The sequence below is a fragment of the Thamnophis elegans genome, chromosome 10 (assembly GCF_009769535.1).
Source record: "Thamnophis elegans isolate rThaEle1 chromosome 10, rThaEle1.pri, whole genome shotgun sequence".
Classification (NCBI taxonomy): domain Eukaryota; kingdom Metazoa; phylum Chordata; class Lepidosauria; order Squamata; family Colubridae; genus Thamnophis; species Thamnophis elegans.
This window is the reverse complement of record NC_045550.1, coordinates 52,597,759-52,614,044: the sequence shown is the minus strand read 5'-3', so window position 1 is coordinate 52,614,044 and position 16,286 is coordinate 52,597,759. Positions and strand designations below refer to the sequence as shown.

The 16,286-nt window shown below is 38.0% G+C and overlaps 1 protein-coding gene across 1 annotated transcript in view; it reads left to right on the top strand.

Moving 5' to 3' along the window:
- PDCD10 (programmed cell death 10) overlaps positions 1-16,286 on the top strand; it is a 37,904-nt gene that overhangs the window by 11,942 nt on the left and 9,676 nt on the right. The window contains exons 2-5 of the mRNA XM_032225472.1: positions 9,399-9,610; positions 10,957-11,010; positions 13,716-13,833; positions 15,730-15,856. Of these exons, the coding sequence (XP_032081363.1) occupies positions 9,515-9,610; positions 10,957-11,010; positions 13,716-13,833; positions 15,730-15,856 (395 nt within the window). The 5' untranslated portion in view covers positions 9,399-9,514. The remainder of the gene's footprint in view (positions 1-9,398; positions 9,611-10,956; positions 11,011-13,715; positions 13,834-15,729; positions 15,857-16,286) is intronic.

Here is a 16,286-nt window from a genome sequence, read left to right as displayed (position 1 = left end):
TCAGTATTTAAAGAAACAGTACTACTATCATGGCTTATATATTGCTGACCCAACTGTTAGCTTACATTTGTAACACCCTCATCGAAATCATTGATGAAGATGTTGAAGAGTACTGGGCCTAAAACAGAGCCTTGGTGTACTCCACTGCATACTTCCCTCCATGAAGATGCAGTTCCATTGAGGACTACACATTGAGTGCGGTTGGTCAACCAGTTACAAATCCATCTGGTGGTGATGTAAGCCACATTCTTCTACTTTATCTAGTAGTAAGTTATGGTCTACCTTATCAAAGGCCTTACTGAAGTCCAAGTAAGCTATATCGATGGCATTCCTCTGGTCCACTAATTTTGTCATATTATCAAAGAATGCAATAAGATTAGTCTGGCATGATCTGTTTATGACAAACCCATCTTGGCTTTTGGCTCTTATTTTATTGGCTTCTAGGTGTTCGCTAATTCGTTGCTTGATTATCTTTTCCAGAATCTTTCCTCGTATTGAGGTCAGGCTGATAGGTCTATAGTTTCTTGGATCTGTTTTTCTCCTTTTTTTTTTTTTTTTTTTTTTTTGAAGATGGGAACCATATCAGCTCTTTTCCAATCCTCTGGTAGTTCCCCGGTGCTCCAGGTTCTCTGAAAGATATAGTTCAGTTGTTCGGAGATCTCGTCTGCCAGTTTCTTCAGTCCTGGTGATTGGAACTCGTCTAGGGTAGACAGGTGCTCACTTACCATTTTCTTCCCTATTTCAACTTGTGTTCCTAATCTGATTTTTGTGGAGCTGTTTTTGATAGGTTGGACTGTTTTATCCCTTTGTGTAAAGACAGATAATTAGTTAAATAGTTCTGCTTTCTCCCTGTTCTTGCCATTTTCTTCCAGCAATGGACCAATTGTTTCCTTAACTTTTTTCTTGTTTTTAACATGTTGAAAGAAGCCTTTTTTGTTATTTTTTACTTTTGTGGCAAGCCTTTCTTCATCCTCACTTCATCTTTACACGCACTCTAGTGGCTGACACGTGAACAGCGCCTACATCTACAAAGTCTGGCAACGAACCCTAGAGGCCGACAAGTGAATTGAACTCAAGGAATTCATAATACATTCAAGAAAATTTTTGAGCTAATCCTAGTCATAGAACCATAGCACCCTTCTAGCCATGGCAAAAGGGTCATACAGGCCAGTCCCCGTGCCAGAACCCACCACAAACTCAGAATTGGATATTTGACTATGAGAAATTGCAGAAGCACCTCAGATAGCCTATGACCTTAGACAGCATTCGCTGAGGGCAGAACATATAGCGGGGTGGAGAACATCAGAGCCGACTGCCTCAGCCGGACCGAGGTGGACAATTCGGAGTGGAAGCTGCAGCCAGCAATCTTCAAGGAGCTGGCAGAGCGCTTTGGATGCCCAGAGGTTGACCTATTTGCCACCCCTCTCAACACCCAGCTCCCGAGGTTTTACTCCAGGTACCGGACACAGGGGGCAGAGGGGGTAGACGCTCTCCAATGCCCTTGGCCCCGGGGGCTCCTCTATGCCTGTCCACCCTTACCCCTGATCTTCAGGGTCATACCAAAAATCTCGTGGGAGTGGGCAGAGGTGGTACTGATTGCTACTGATTAATTGTAGTGTTCTTTTATACCTTTAGACTGGTTGCAGCCCAAGTTTCTCCTGAGGAATAATAAAATAAGCATGTTTTACGTTGTGCAGAAATTTGTTATCTAGCAAAAATATAATTATTGTTGTATAGTTACATATGGCCAGGGAAGAATGGTCAAGATGTTATTCGGGAGACTTCTTGCTGATTTTCCCACTGGCAACTTCTTCCTAAGCATTTAAAGAATCATTGCCTGGTATGTTTGTAACTGAGTTTTAGAAATGGAACTAGTAATAAATAGGAGCTGATGTGTCTAGCAACTATTTTATTTGTTATGAGTAGCTCAAGTTACTTTCTTTTAGCAAAACGTTTATTTTTCATGACATCATTGACCTTCTCAAAACCATACTTCCTCTCTCTGTATCTTGTACCTCAATCAACATTTGTTGAGAGCTCATATATTTTTAAGTTATCTTTAGGAGCCCTAATGGTGCAGTGGTTAGAATGCAATATTGCAGGCAAAACTCTGCCCATAGCCTGGGATTCGATCCTGACGGGGCTCCAGGTTAACTCAACCTTTCATCCTTCCAAGGTTGATAAAATGAGGTCTCAAATTGTTTGGGGCAATATGCTGACATTGTAAATCGTCCAGAGAATAATGTAAAACACTGTGGAGCGGTATTTGAGTCTAAGTGCTGTTTCTATTGCTATTGCTATCTTCTGTTCATGCACTATTATAGCCAAAACTTTTCTTACAGTATCAGATGTTTATGAACATTTGTGAATACAAATGCTACTAAGTAAGTAAACTTAGGCAGTTTGGGGGAAGGGAAGTTCAAGACTAAGTTCTATCCTTTTACTTTTGCTCTTTGTGACAGAATTTTAAATCTGGCTGAAGCTGTCATCTAGGGAACACTTTTTTTCTTTCCTAACTGTCCCTGTGGTCCTGTATAGGTTGTTCGAAATGAGATTTGAGGTGGTTTGATTGATAGCTGAAATGGATAGAACCTTTTAAGAGAATCATGTTTTTTGTCTAGCACTGCACTTTTTTTCTGAAAGTACATTTATATAATGGAAAGAAATTTCATCTAATCAGGATGCACAAGACGTGGCTATCTGTAGATTAATAAAACCCTTGTTTCACATTGTGGGCTTGTGTTGGGTGACTTGTAGCAGAGGTGACTGAAATTCTATTAGCATTTTGAACTTGACCCTAAACATTTTGTAAGAATCCATAGTTATCATCAGTGAGTCTTCATCTGGTAATTTCTAATACTTTTTAACTGCTTCACGTGGCAAAGGTCTAATATAATTTCTCATCTATATCTTTGTCTTCCTAAAAAGCATTATGGGGAAACTTGATGTGAATAAACCATGATGAATAGTAGATGTTAATATTTGTGGGTACATATTAAACTTTGCTATTTGGAATAGAAAAAGAATGCATGATAAAGAGCATAAATTAATAAATAGAATGGAAAAAATAGATAATTTAATAAATAAATAAATAAATAAGTGTTTCTATTAAACCAAGAAAAGAAGAATTGTGTAATAAAACTGAATGAAAGTGTAAAATGAAATTATTAAATATATCATGGAAATGGATATTGTGGGTTTAATTATAAACAGAAAGCTAAATTGTACATGAGAAAATATTACCTGATGTCATTAAATTGTTGTGGGTTTGTGTGAAAGTAGGAGTGCATGGGTTGATAATATTTGCATCTTATGTTCAAGTGAATGATGGGAATGGAATAATCAGAGATTAGTTTTGGGGAAGAAATGGGTAACGTTCAGAATGAGTACAATCCAAAAGAAAAACTATTTTGCTGTGTGACATGAATGGATAGTTGGGAATGAGATGAAAAGGTACAGAAGAAGTCATTGGAGAAATAAGGGGGAATAGCAAAGTATTTGGTTTAAAAATATCTAGTTAGTTTTGAATCTGTGGTCTAAGCCATTTGTATGTATGCACAGTAAAGGAATGAATATTTTAAAGCATGATTGATTTGATAAATATTGAGATAATCAATGAAGGATATGAAGGAACTAAAATATTTTGAATGTGGGACAGACTATTTTGTTGGTTATATCAAGAGCAGATATCTGGAAAAAATGTGGATGTGGAAGGAAAGTGAAATGTGCTAAGAGCGAAGGTAGAAAGATTATAGAAAGAGAAACTACAAGTTATGTATGAAAATTAATGCAAATACAGGGGATTAATTGTTAAATTTGCCAGGGAAGATGTTTGATAAAATTCTGATTGAAGGTGACAATCAGAATAAATGATGGTGAGCAAAATTTTGGAACTGCAGTGCAATTATATGGTATCATTTAAACATTAATGATTATGAGAAAAATCATTGTACTTTAGGAAAACTGTGTAATAGAATGAATTATACGATATTTGGTGTGAAATTTACTAAATGGAGTACTAATAAAGGAGATTGGCATATGATGGATGTAAAGTACGTATGAGAATAAACTGAATGCTTAATACAGTCCTTAATGCTTAATGTCTATAATTGGGATCAGCAACTCTGTAATCAGAAAGTTGACTTGCCCACACTAGCTTACAAAAAGTAGCTTACAAAAATAGTTGTGGCAATCCTGGTACCTGTAATTGAGTGGATCATGCACCAGGGTGGATTTAGTTTAAATCAAGGTGATTTAAATCACTGGAAAAAGGCTTGATTTAAATCATATTTTTTAAAGTTCATAAATTTTTATTCACCCTGTCCTCCACAGTCATTAGGCACAGGATCACATGATTGTCATTTACAACCTTTTGCTGACTTTCCCATTGACTTTGCTTGTCAGAAGCCATCAGTGAAGCTTGTAAGTGGTGAGCATGTGATTGCAGAAATGCAGCATTAGAATTTCAAGCTGGTTGTCAAGTTCCACAACCACAATTATGTGACTGCAGGGAAACTGTGACAGCTGCAACTACAAGAACCCTTGTTCACTGTAACTTAGTGTATTTAAGTATTAGAGTAGGAAAGGAAGATGGAGGGAAGATAGGAAGTAAGAGAGAGGTAGAAGAAAGAGGTGTATGGAGAGTAGAAGAGCTAATAATGGGTGTTAATCTTTTTGGAGCGTTGAGGACAAGAGGAACTGATGTAATCATTATTTAATACTATATGATACTGGCTATGTATAGTATACATATGATTGTATGTTATGAAAATAAAAATATGTTTATAAAAAAAAAGTATTTAAGTATTTAATACATTTATAGGCCGCCCAATCCCGAAGGACTCCGGGCGGCTTACAGAAATACATTTTTTAAAAAATAAAGAATTAAAAATAGAGAAAAAAGCAGATTAAAACAGATTAAAAAATCACTTCGTGCACACAATCTAGGCGGGGCTGGACCTCATTCATGAGGTCAACAGCCCCAGGCCTGCCGGAATAGCCAGGTTTTGGTAGCCTTTCGAAAGGCCGTGAGAGTGGTAAGGATCCGGATCTCTGGGAGTAGATCATTCCATAGGGTCGGAGCGGCTACAGAGAAGGCCCTCCCCCGGGGAGCCGCCAGACGGCATTGTCTGGTCGACGGCACTCGGAGAAGGCCCACCCTGTGTGATCTTATCGGCCGTTGGGAGGTATGCGCCAGAAGACGGTCTCGCAGATATCCGGGTCCTAGGCCATATAGGGCTTTAAGGGTAATAACCAGCACATTGAAACGTGTTCGGAGACCAATAGGAAGCCAGTGCAGCTCGCGGAGGATAGGTGTAACATGGGTGTATCTTGGTATACCCAATATCGCTCGCGTGGCTGCATTCTGGACCAGTTGTAGTCTCCGAACACTTTTCAGGGGCAGCCCCATGTAGAGTGCGTTACAGTAGTCAAGTCTTGAGGTGACGAGGGCATGAGTGACCGTTTGAAGTGCCTCCCGATCCAGGTAGGGCTGCAACTGGTGCACCAGGCGGACCTGGGCAAAGGCCCCCCTGGTCACAGCTGACAAGTAATGTTCTAATGTCAGCTACGGGTCCAGGAGGACACCCAAGTTGCGGACCCTCTCTGAGGGGTGTAAAGTTTCACCTCCCAGGCTTAGGGATGGAATATCTGGACTGTCCTTGGGGGGCAACATCCACAGCCACTCGGTCTTGTCAGGATTGAGTGCAAGTTTGTTCACTCCCATCCAGACCCTGATAGCAACGTAACGTTCAATGATCACTGAGTGGGTAGTTGTTAACAGGACTATCTGTAAAATGGTAGGGATGAGCAAGGAGCAAAACTTGGATGATTGAAGCGAGGTCAGGGATATGTCAGTTAGGGACATGAATTTTTTTTTAATGGAAATGCCACTATATTTCTGGGTGAGAACCTGAGTGCTTTCGGCAAATTTTAGATTGATTAAAAAATATGGAACGGATATGAATATGAATGCATCCAAAAATAAGATGTTTGACAGAAAAAAAATGGAATGATAGACAGTCAGATAGATAGATATGCCTAGAAGTGTAGATAAATTCATGTTCCTTGGTATAGTATTTACTGAAGAGGGAGAAAGGATGCAGAACTTTTAAGAGGCGCAAATATTGGAAAAAAAGTAGTGTGTGTTATATTATGACATATATTGTAAAAGTTCATTTAAAAAAGAAAATGCTTTGTATAAGAGTGTGTTTCCCCCTGACTTGTTATATGGAAGTTATTTGGTATGCCAAGGGAACCATAAAATTATAATAACAGTGGAAATGGAGTACATAAGAAGTGTGTGTTGTAAACAAGTAATAGGATCAAGAATGAATGGAGGGTGAATTAATGTGGAATACATAACTAATGACTTGTGACAGAAGAAATGAGTTAATTTTGTCATGTAGTCAGAATGAGTGAAAATCAAAAATATGAAAGAAAAATGAATGAGTTAAGAGGAAAACTGAAAAAGTTGTAGATGCATGGAATTAAAGAGAAAACCTTTAAAAAGAGAAGAACAAAAAAGGATTTCTAAAGTGCATATTGTGGAAGCAAAAATGTTTACAAGAATAGAGAGGTAGGGAAATGTGCATTTGATTCAGTAAATTGGTTCTGATGTGTATCCTGTTTATACAAATTTAGAAGCTGCCTGACTGTCTGGCTTATAATTAAACAAGAAAAATACAAAAGGTGGGGGAGGGAGGGAGCAAAGAAAACCTAAGAAGTCTGAAGACAAATATACAGGCAATCCTCATTTAGTGACTATCTTGTTTAATGACCATTTCCAGTTATTCTGATAATGGCAAAATAACTTTAGAACCAATTGTTATATTTATGACCTTTGCAGATCTGTAAAGCAAAGGAAAATGATAGTAAGATCATAAGCACAATTGGGTTCATTTAGTGACTGCTTCACATAATAACCGAGTTGCTGGTCTCAATTGTGGTAGCTAAATGAGAACTATCTGTAAAAACAAAACAAAAAATACATCCAATAGGGACTTGTTAATTAACCTGGGAAAATAGCCAGGCCAATGGATTCTTGAAAGTCATCAGGTTGGGAGCCACCTGGATCTCTTGGAGGGCAAGCCCTGTAACTGAGATGGCATGTTTCTGCTTTCACTAGATAACACTACTTTATTATTATTGGGACGTGGACTGCAGCCACTCTGCCCGATCTAGTCTGATGCTCAGAAAGAACCAGACAGGCAATCCCTCAAAAAAAAAAAAAATCAAACCTCTATATCAGCGGTGTCAAACTCGCAGCATCACGTGACATCGGGATTTTGTTTTTCTACGCTAAACCAGGCATGGGCGTGGGCAGCATGTAACACACCCAGCCTGTAGACTGGGAGTTTGACAGCCCTGCCCTACATCATGAAGGGCTTCATACATCATGGGGCCCCAACCTTGCAGCTTGTGAAGCAGTGGAGTCACATGGATATAACAAGTTATGCCTGCTGCTGCACTCTGACCTACTCTAACGTCTGAGTGGTTATTAAGGACAGGTCCATGTAGAATGTATGAACAGTAAACCATTTCGGAATTGAATAAGACATGAGGGATTACCTCATAGTTCAGGAATGGGCACAGCTGGTCATTAGGTGTATGTGTGCAGAGGCCCTTTTAGCCATAGCTGTCACCTGCTGTTTGAGCGGGAGTTATGAATACAACTAGTTTACATGCTTGTCTTGAATAAGGAATTGCAATGTCACCCAAAATCAAAGATGGAAAATCCTCAGTCCTAGAGAGCCCAAATGTTCTCAGCCATTCTGTCTCGTCAGAATTGAGCCTGAATCAGCCTTCCGATCTAGGCTTGTAGAGGATTTTAGCAGAATCGCTTTGCACAAGATTTAGCGTAATGAGAAAAAGGGATTACCTTGAAGAGTAGGAAAAAGAGTTGCAACCAAGACTGGTCAGATAAAATAAATCTGAGTTTGGGCCAGAATTGTAATTTGAATAGGCCTTAGAAAAGACGCTCCTTAGTTCTCATGAAGATAAAGGCAGGAGGAAAATGCAAAATTACATTACTATATCATTGCAATAAAAGTAGTATTAACATTTAGGACCTCAACCAAATTGTCTGCCAGATCCCCAGGGAAAATTCCAAGCTTCCTTTTGAAACCAACCAGATAGATAAATCAGTTTTCTGGGGCAAACTAACCTGGCCACAGCCCCAATAAATAATTGCACATACAGATCAGTGGTGGGTTTCAATTTTTTTTGGAACCTCTTCTATAGGTGTGGCCTGCTTTCCGGGTCCACTGGTGGAACCTCTTCTAACCGGTTCGGTAGATTTGACAAACCGGTTCTACCGAATAGGTGCGAACTGGTAGGAAACCCACCTCTGATACAGATTGACCCATTTTAATCAAATATCTTTTAATTCCTTCCTTCCTTCCTTCCTTCCTTCCTTCCATATATATACACTGTATATCATTTCTTACTTCAATAGCTAACAGTATTTATTTATTTTGTATGGCATACATTTGTCAGGGAGATTTACACTTTATAGAATAGTCTTGACAGTCTAATTGCTAGTTTCTTTGGTTTCACGCCTGCACACTTATCCATGGTGTGCCACAGGAGGGAACTAGCTAGCAGCGTTCAGGTTGAGGACATCTTCTGGGCTTCTTTTGCCAATTTCACTTAGCATCCAAGCAGATTCAGTGCCAGCTCCCATTCTCCCCATGCAGCTAGCCTTACCCATAATGCGTGGTACACATTTATCTATTCTCAATAATGCTTGATTGGGCAGGGCAGGAGCTAGAGGTAAATGATAGGAGCTCACTCTATTCTGCAGTGCTACCAGACCTCAAACCACCTGAGTGTCAAACTATTTCTTGTGCCACTGAGCTAGGTAACAGTGTGATATGTTTTACGTATGAATCATTACTATGATTGAGCCATTAATTGCTGGCATATCCTGGATAGAAATGGAATGTCAAATTTCTCTTTGGTTTAAAGCCACCGGTTTGAGTATATTTTTCCAATATTGTATAAGCATGGATATCTAGTCTTTGGCATTTATGCTGGTAGATTACTTGCTCTTTCAAGTCTCTCATATCTCTTTCCACCTAAGTTGCTATGACATATGACTGTGCTTACTAACACTGGTGAACAATTATTGCCGGAAATGTTAAAAATAGAAGTTGTGTTCTTTAGTAGTTTAAAGACATTTCAGATTTCTGTTGCTCTTTTCAAGAAACACAAGTGAGAAATTACTGCAACAACTATGTTAATCACTTACAAGTTGCCAACTAAATGAAAAAGATTTAATAGTTTTTACTGAAGAATTAAATGTATGCCAACACTGCTGGTAAAAATATTTTGGTACTAGTTGTTTCAAAATTGGTACATGTAGTAATGAACTTTTCTCTTTATCTTCTTTTTTTCAGAGCAACATATTTAAAATATTATAAACATCTAGCTACAATAAGGAGAAAAATATAGCAGAAGTTGAATGAGGAATCTGTTGCTTCAGTAGCCTTTTTCTTCAAGAGTGGGTCTTTGAATGAGGATGACAATGGAAGAGATGAGGAATGAAGCAGAGACCACTTCTATGGTTTCCATGCCTCTTTATGCCGTTATGTATCCTGTCTTTAATGAGGTAATAGGTTCAATTTTATTTTCTTTGCATTAAGGTACTTGGAAAACAAAGTTTTATTTAACTCAGCTACTACCTTGCTTATATTACAGTGGTGGGTTCTGGATCTCATTGCAACCGGTACAGGGCCGGGTGCCCACTATGTGTATGTGCGCAGCGTGCGCATGCGTACTCACCACCCACGATGCTCCGCCCAGCAGCTGGAGCGTCACTGACGGTGGGTACGCAGATGCCATACGCTCCGTGCGCATGCGCAAATGCCCCGATCGGCTTAAATAGTAGTACGGAGACGGGCAGGCGGTTGGACAGTCTGGAGCACCGTATCAGAATGGTACTGGTGCTCCCAGCAGGCTTACCGCGGTGTACCGGTCATATCCCACTGCTGTTATATTAGTACTCATTTTCTCCTTATGAGTTTTGCTTCCTTTCTGTCCATATTTCTTGGCTTCATGACAGACTGCTTGGTTTGTTGGCATTTAATTCATAATTCTGAGTATTATATTCTACATTTATAAACTCCCAAGATGCATTCCAGCATTATACAAGAGACTGGAATGTAGACTTCATTGTTTAATTAACATTTCAGATTAGGCAAACATGTTTTATAAGGTGGAAGATTTGTATTTTTTACAGCTACTGGGTTTTATATAAATGTTTTATATTAAACATCGCAGAGTCTATTTGTTTAGATGAAAAACAATAAATGTATTTAGGCTTTCAACAAATGAAAACAAGATGGTCTTTCTTTGGTAATTTATCAAGAAAATAATTATATTTTCTGTATTCAGAGAAACAGTGTCATTGTTACACATTTATTTTGAAGGATTATCTTGATCCGACACTCTAAAATTATTTTTAAACACTATATTTTTGGCTTGTCATCTTCTTCCTCCATTCATGTTTGTTTTCCCTGACACCTATATCAGTAGTATATAGGCAGATTTCATAGAGCATCATCTGTTATACAAACATTTATCTGTTGTATCTATTTATATATTCTGAATGTGTGGATTTCATCTGTCCAGAATTCTCAGGAATAGTCATGCTGGTTGGGAATTGTAGTCCACACATCCTGAGTCACAAGTTGTGAAGAGTTGTTATGGCAGAACATGACAACAAAACCTTTTCAGATTTAAGACTATTTCACAGATTCATTTTATTGGGTATGATTATTTTCTGCTTATAAGAGGCTTGCAGTATTCTTGTCTGAAAGAACCAGCCCAGTGTGCCTGAGTTGCAAAAATATTACCCAGCTCAACAAAAATCCTTAGGATTGATTATCAGTAATGATAATGTACTTTAACCTCTTATTTATTTTGGTATAACTGTGTATTTCTAATTTTTTTCAGCTAGAACGAGTAAATCTATCAGCAGCTCAAACATTGAGAGCAGCTTTTATTAAGGTGAGAATAATATATATTTACTTATACAACACCAAAATATGAATATTTTATATTAAGATATACAAATTAAAATATTGTAAAATTCTGCAAAGTAGATTTAGTTACTAATTTACTAATTCTAACTTAAAATAACATTAACTGTTTGTCTGCTCTAAGTAAAACTTGTGTAGTCAGTCAGTTTATTTATATACCTTATTTTCTAGAAGTAGATATACTAAGAGTGGATAATAGCTTAATATTAAATTTAAAGAGTAAGCTGCAATTAAGATAATTAACTCATTGATTATGATTCATTTATGTTTATGAAACTTCAATGGGTATAGTGCATGGAAATATGTAAGCTAACAATACTAACAACTTTAATGTTACATTTCACTAAAGATTTTCATTGAACTTAAACGTTAAGAGACCTTACACTTGGCATCCATGTTCATTTTAAGTTAAGATCAGGTAACAGAAAGATACGGTAAAGTATTATGAAGCCTTTTAAACATAAGAAAGATTCTCCTTTTCATCTAAGTCCTCTGTCTTTGTATTCTCATGGAACTTCTCTTGTTGGCAGTAAAGGTCTAGGAAAAAAACAGTGCAAAAAGTCCCCTCCCTCGGACATACATCATCAACAAAAGAGTGCTGAAGAGCTCACAAAGCTCTTTTCACAGATGCTCTCAAGCACATACTTATCCAAAACTTAATGTTGTGGATGATTTGGTGGTTTTTGAAGCTCAGTATTAAAAGAAGGGCATTTAAAGGCTTTTCACCTTCATGTTTCTCTTATGCTTCAGTGATGCAAGAGACAGCAACTACTTAGATGACTTGAGTTTCCTACAATTAGCCAACTCATATTGCTAGATAGTATCTTGATATCCTTTACCAAGTCAGAAGTATGTTGGTTGAAGATAGAGTTTCTCTAATTTATAATTGAGACAATTAAAATCATTTTAATTTGTCTTCTAAAGTTATCCTAAGAAAATCTTGGCCCATAGTTCATTGTCATCGATTGTATGATTCAATTTTGGTACAGGCAGTCCCCGAAATTAAGAATGTCCAATTTACAGATAATTTATGTTTACAAACAGGCTGCCTATTGCTAAAAATGTTAGACCGTATTCTCCTCCCTCGAGTCGATAAGTGAATCTGTGAATGAACCTCTGATACACATTTTTATATACAGTCTGATTTTAGTAGTTTATAAAAACACTGTGTGACTTCAGAAGTTTGTCAGCTCAAGGAAGGAGAGAATGCCAACCACTATTTTTAGTAATTGCCAATTTGTTTGTAAGTATGAGTTCCAACTTAGATACAAATTCAATTTAAAGGGAGATTGAAGAATGCAACTTGTTCTTAACCTGGGGATTGCCTCTATTTCACAATCTTTTTAAGCCTGAAAAATGAGTACTCTAAAAACATTCTGAGATGTTTCTTTAAAAAAGAATAGGGAATTCTGGAAAAATGAGGTTTTGCAGCATTTTGGGACAATGCAATGTCTGATATCTTGCCTATTTATTATTTATCCAATTTATCTATCTAACTTGTGGGTAGTTTTTTAAAATTCTGATGTAGCTTGAAAAATAAGTGAAAACAGTGAAGATTACTGCCTTTCTTAATTTCATTTAGCTCATGTCATTAGGCACAGCTGTCTTACTCATAGTGTCACGTTGCTATCACATGATGTTTCGTAACATTTTCCCCTTTGCGGACCTGGGGTGGGCATGGCCTTTGCATGACGCATCCGGCCTGCAGGCCGCCACTTTGACACCCTTGTTATAAGGGAACAAAGAAAAATGTTATATAAAGTTTTTACAGATAGTCCTTGAATTATATGCATTCATCCCACAACTGTTCAAATTTACAATATTGCTGAATGGATAGTACTTCTGACTACCCCTTGGAATACTAGCTATTGTATCATTCCCCACAGTCATAGGATCAAAATTTGGGTGGTTGACAACCGACTCACATTTACAACTGATCCATAGTCCCATAGTCATATTCTCCTGCCCTGTTCAAACTGCCTCTGCTTCAGCTCTCCCTATGTGCCTATCCATCCCCCATTTGTGCCCCTTTGACTGCCCTGCATTCCACCACCCTATTCCCGTTGCTGCTACCACCAGCTGACCTTCATCATCATTTTTCTCCCATTGCTGACCCAGGGGCTGGGTGAGGTTGCAGCCTCAGGATCTGCATGGTGAGCAAAGCAGGGGTCTGGAGCCCAAGAGAACTTGCTAGCCCTAATCAGGGAGGAGACTGGAGAAGCAAGAGGACCTCACTTAATGGCCATACAGTCATCATTTAATACTGTCAATGGTTGCCAGAACTCCCATTGCTTAGCAGTGCGATCATGTAACATTTTTCTTAACCACTTTGCCTAGCAACTGCATATCTGGCCCTACATATTAGAGTTGTAACCTGAGGACTATCTATTTCAGTTAATGTGAAAGATAGAAGAAAAAGGAATGATTCACAGAAATAAATACTGCAAAGAAATTAAAGAAAAAACTAACTGGGCCAAATTACAGGTGAAAATATTGATTTAGTTCAAGACTAAATGGTCTTTACTTTGGAGGGAAAAATGACAGTGTAAAATCAATGTTTATGATATATTTCTACTCAGATGTCTTAAAAATTCATATTGTAGCTTTCTCGGAAGCTGTTCTTTACTTTTCAATATGTCAGAAGAAATCTGAAATCTCTTCTTTGAAATATAGGCAGAAAGGGAAAACCCAGGTCTCACACAAGATATTATCATAAAAATTTTGGAGAAGAAAAGCATTGAAGTTAATTTTACTGAATCTCTTTTGCGCATGGCAGCGGATGATGTAGAAGGTATTTCCTATCAATGGCTGTTTCCTCATTCGGTTTAGATGGGTTTATTTTATTTTTTAAAAAATGTTATTTCTGTTTTGTTCATAATCACAGCTGAATTTCCAGATTGTCACTTCAGTCATTTAAATAAATTTAAATAACATTTATTGTTATATATTGTAAATTATATATCCTTGCTCATATTTCTTTTGATAATTCTTGTAGCTTGGTGGTTCTGTGCTAGTCTTACTGTGTTTCCCCAAAAATAAGACCCTGTCTTATATTTTTTGCCACCAAAAAAGGCACCAGTTCTTATTTTTGGAGGGGATGTCATCCACTGACTCACCTCACTTGCGCATGTTGCCCCGGCCTCTTTTTTGCTATCGGAGGCCTTTAGGAAAGGCCTCTTCAGCCACTATCAGAGCTCCGGATCAATCTGGAGCTCTGTTAACGGCTACAGAGGCCATCAGGAATGCCTTGCCTGCTGCAGCAAAAGAAACAGGCCGAAGTGTGAGAAACCTGACTACAACTATCTGAAGGTAAGTAATAGGGCAGCTCCACCACCACCCATCCCTATCCTTGCTTAATTTTTACCTGTGCACCGAGGAGTGGGCAGCACCTTAATTAGGGTTTATTTTGGAAGTGTGGCTTATATTGGGTGCATGTGTAAAAATCAAGCTAGGACTTACTTTCTGTGTACCATGTTTTTCAGAGTATAAGATGCACTTTTTTCCCCCAAAAATGAGGGTGAAAATTTGGTTCTGTTTTATACGTCAAATGTACTCCCCCCCCCCCAACACACACACCAGAGGCCAAAAACTTGAGGCATAGATGCAGCGATGGTCTGTGACAATCCCTGCAGCCTGGGACAGCTGATTGAGGGTATGTTGACAGTCGAATCCACCCTCCAATCAGCTGTGCTGAATCAGACTTCAATAAGTGCTGAAGCTGACTGGGCTGGTCAGAGTTGGCAGCAGCAATCACATTTAGAAAGCACACACAAGTTAGCAGGATTCAAAATAATAATAATATACAATACAATATCAAAAGCAGGTTTTCCAAGGTAGCAGTAAATATAAGCAAAACACAAACAGTTTCACTTTCAGTTCAACTAAGCAAGGCTCCTTCCTGTCTCCTTGTTGCTCATATGGCAAATACTGTTTCAGAGTCCAAATAGTCCTCATTGGCTGACTTAGTTGCTATGCCTATTCATTGGCTGACCTTGTTAACGTGTTCCAAGTGAGGAAGCTAGGCAGCTGAATACCATGGATGTTGGTAGGCAGAATTTTTCTTATTATTATTTTCCTCCCCAAAACTAAGGTGTATCTCATACTCCGAAAAATAGGCATAGGTCGTATTTTTGGGGAAACACCGTACTTGAGAGGGGGGGGGGCAAAAGACATGACATTCTAAATTTTTAAAAAGGCCATCAAGTAGATAATAGCTTGGGGTAAGAGTTAAAGAGGTTGAATACAAAAAAATGGGTGGAAGAAATTTATGGGAATGGAACAAAATGTATGTTTAGCCAATTCCCTATAGTTCCCACTACAGTCTTCTTTACTCAAACAAGATCCAACCTTCAGAATGTCAAGGAAGCTTTAGAAAGAAAGAAAAAGTTTAATCTCGGGCATTAGCTTTCGTGACTCTGAAATAACACTCATATTTGTGGAGTACTTGTCATAAGTTGTGCTTTAAGAAGGTTATTCTAAGTAAGTCAGTTTTGGCTGACATAATATTGAATTACATCATTAGAAATCAATAGTCTTTTCCTTACAAAGTAAGAGTTGGGATTAATTTAGTGTTCTTATTTGTTGCTTGTTTTAATTTTAACATGGTTGAGGATGTTGCCAACCTTTTAAGTTTAATTTATAACTTAGAAAGAGAAATTCATTTACATTTTCTGCCTCCTCCACCCAGAGTACATGATTGAAAGGCCAGAGCCCGAATTCCAAGACCTCAATGAAAAGGCACGAGCACTTAAACAGATTCTCAGCAAGATTCCAGATGAGATCAATGACAGAGTGAGGTTTCTTCAGACAATCAAGTAAATACTAATCAAACTAAAAAGCTATTGTAAAATGTGACTTCTTCGACCAGCTGTGGCTCTATATTTATAGAAGAAATACATTTTTGGCTTGCACTATAATTCTGATCATTACCGATATTTTATAAAATTGCTGTTTTCGTTTCATGGAATTTTTGCTTCAAAATGAATCTTGCTTGCTATTGAATGGCCAAGCTGTGGGTTGGTTTTAGCTGCTGGAGTAATAACAGTGGATATTATAGCTATAGCAATTCTGTCAGTGATCCCTATTCTGTGCCCTTTGTAGTTAAATCATTTTATTTCTAACAACATAATCCTGTGGCAATAATACTGCATCAGACCTGAAATCTTATAAGTCATCCTGGTGAATTGGCCCTCTTTTATAAGTTGCACTTTCCAGTTTTCTCTTACCTAAAATTGCAGTGCTTTT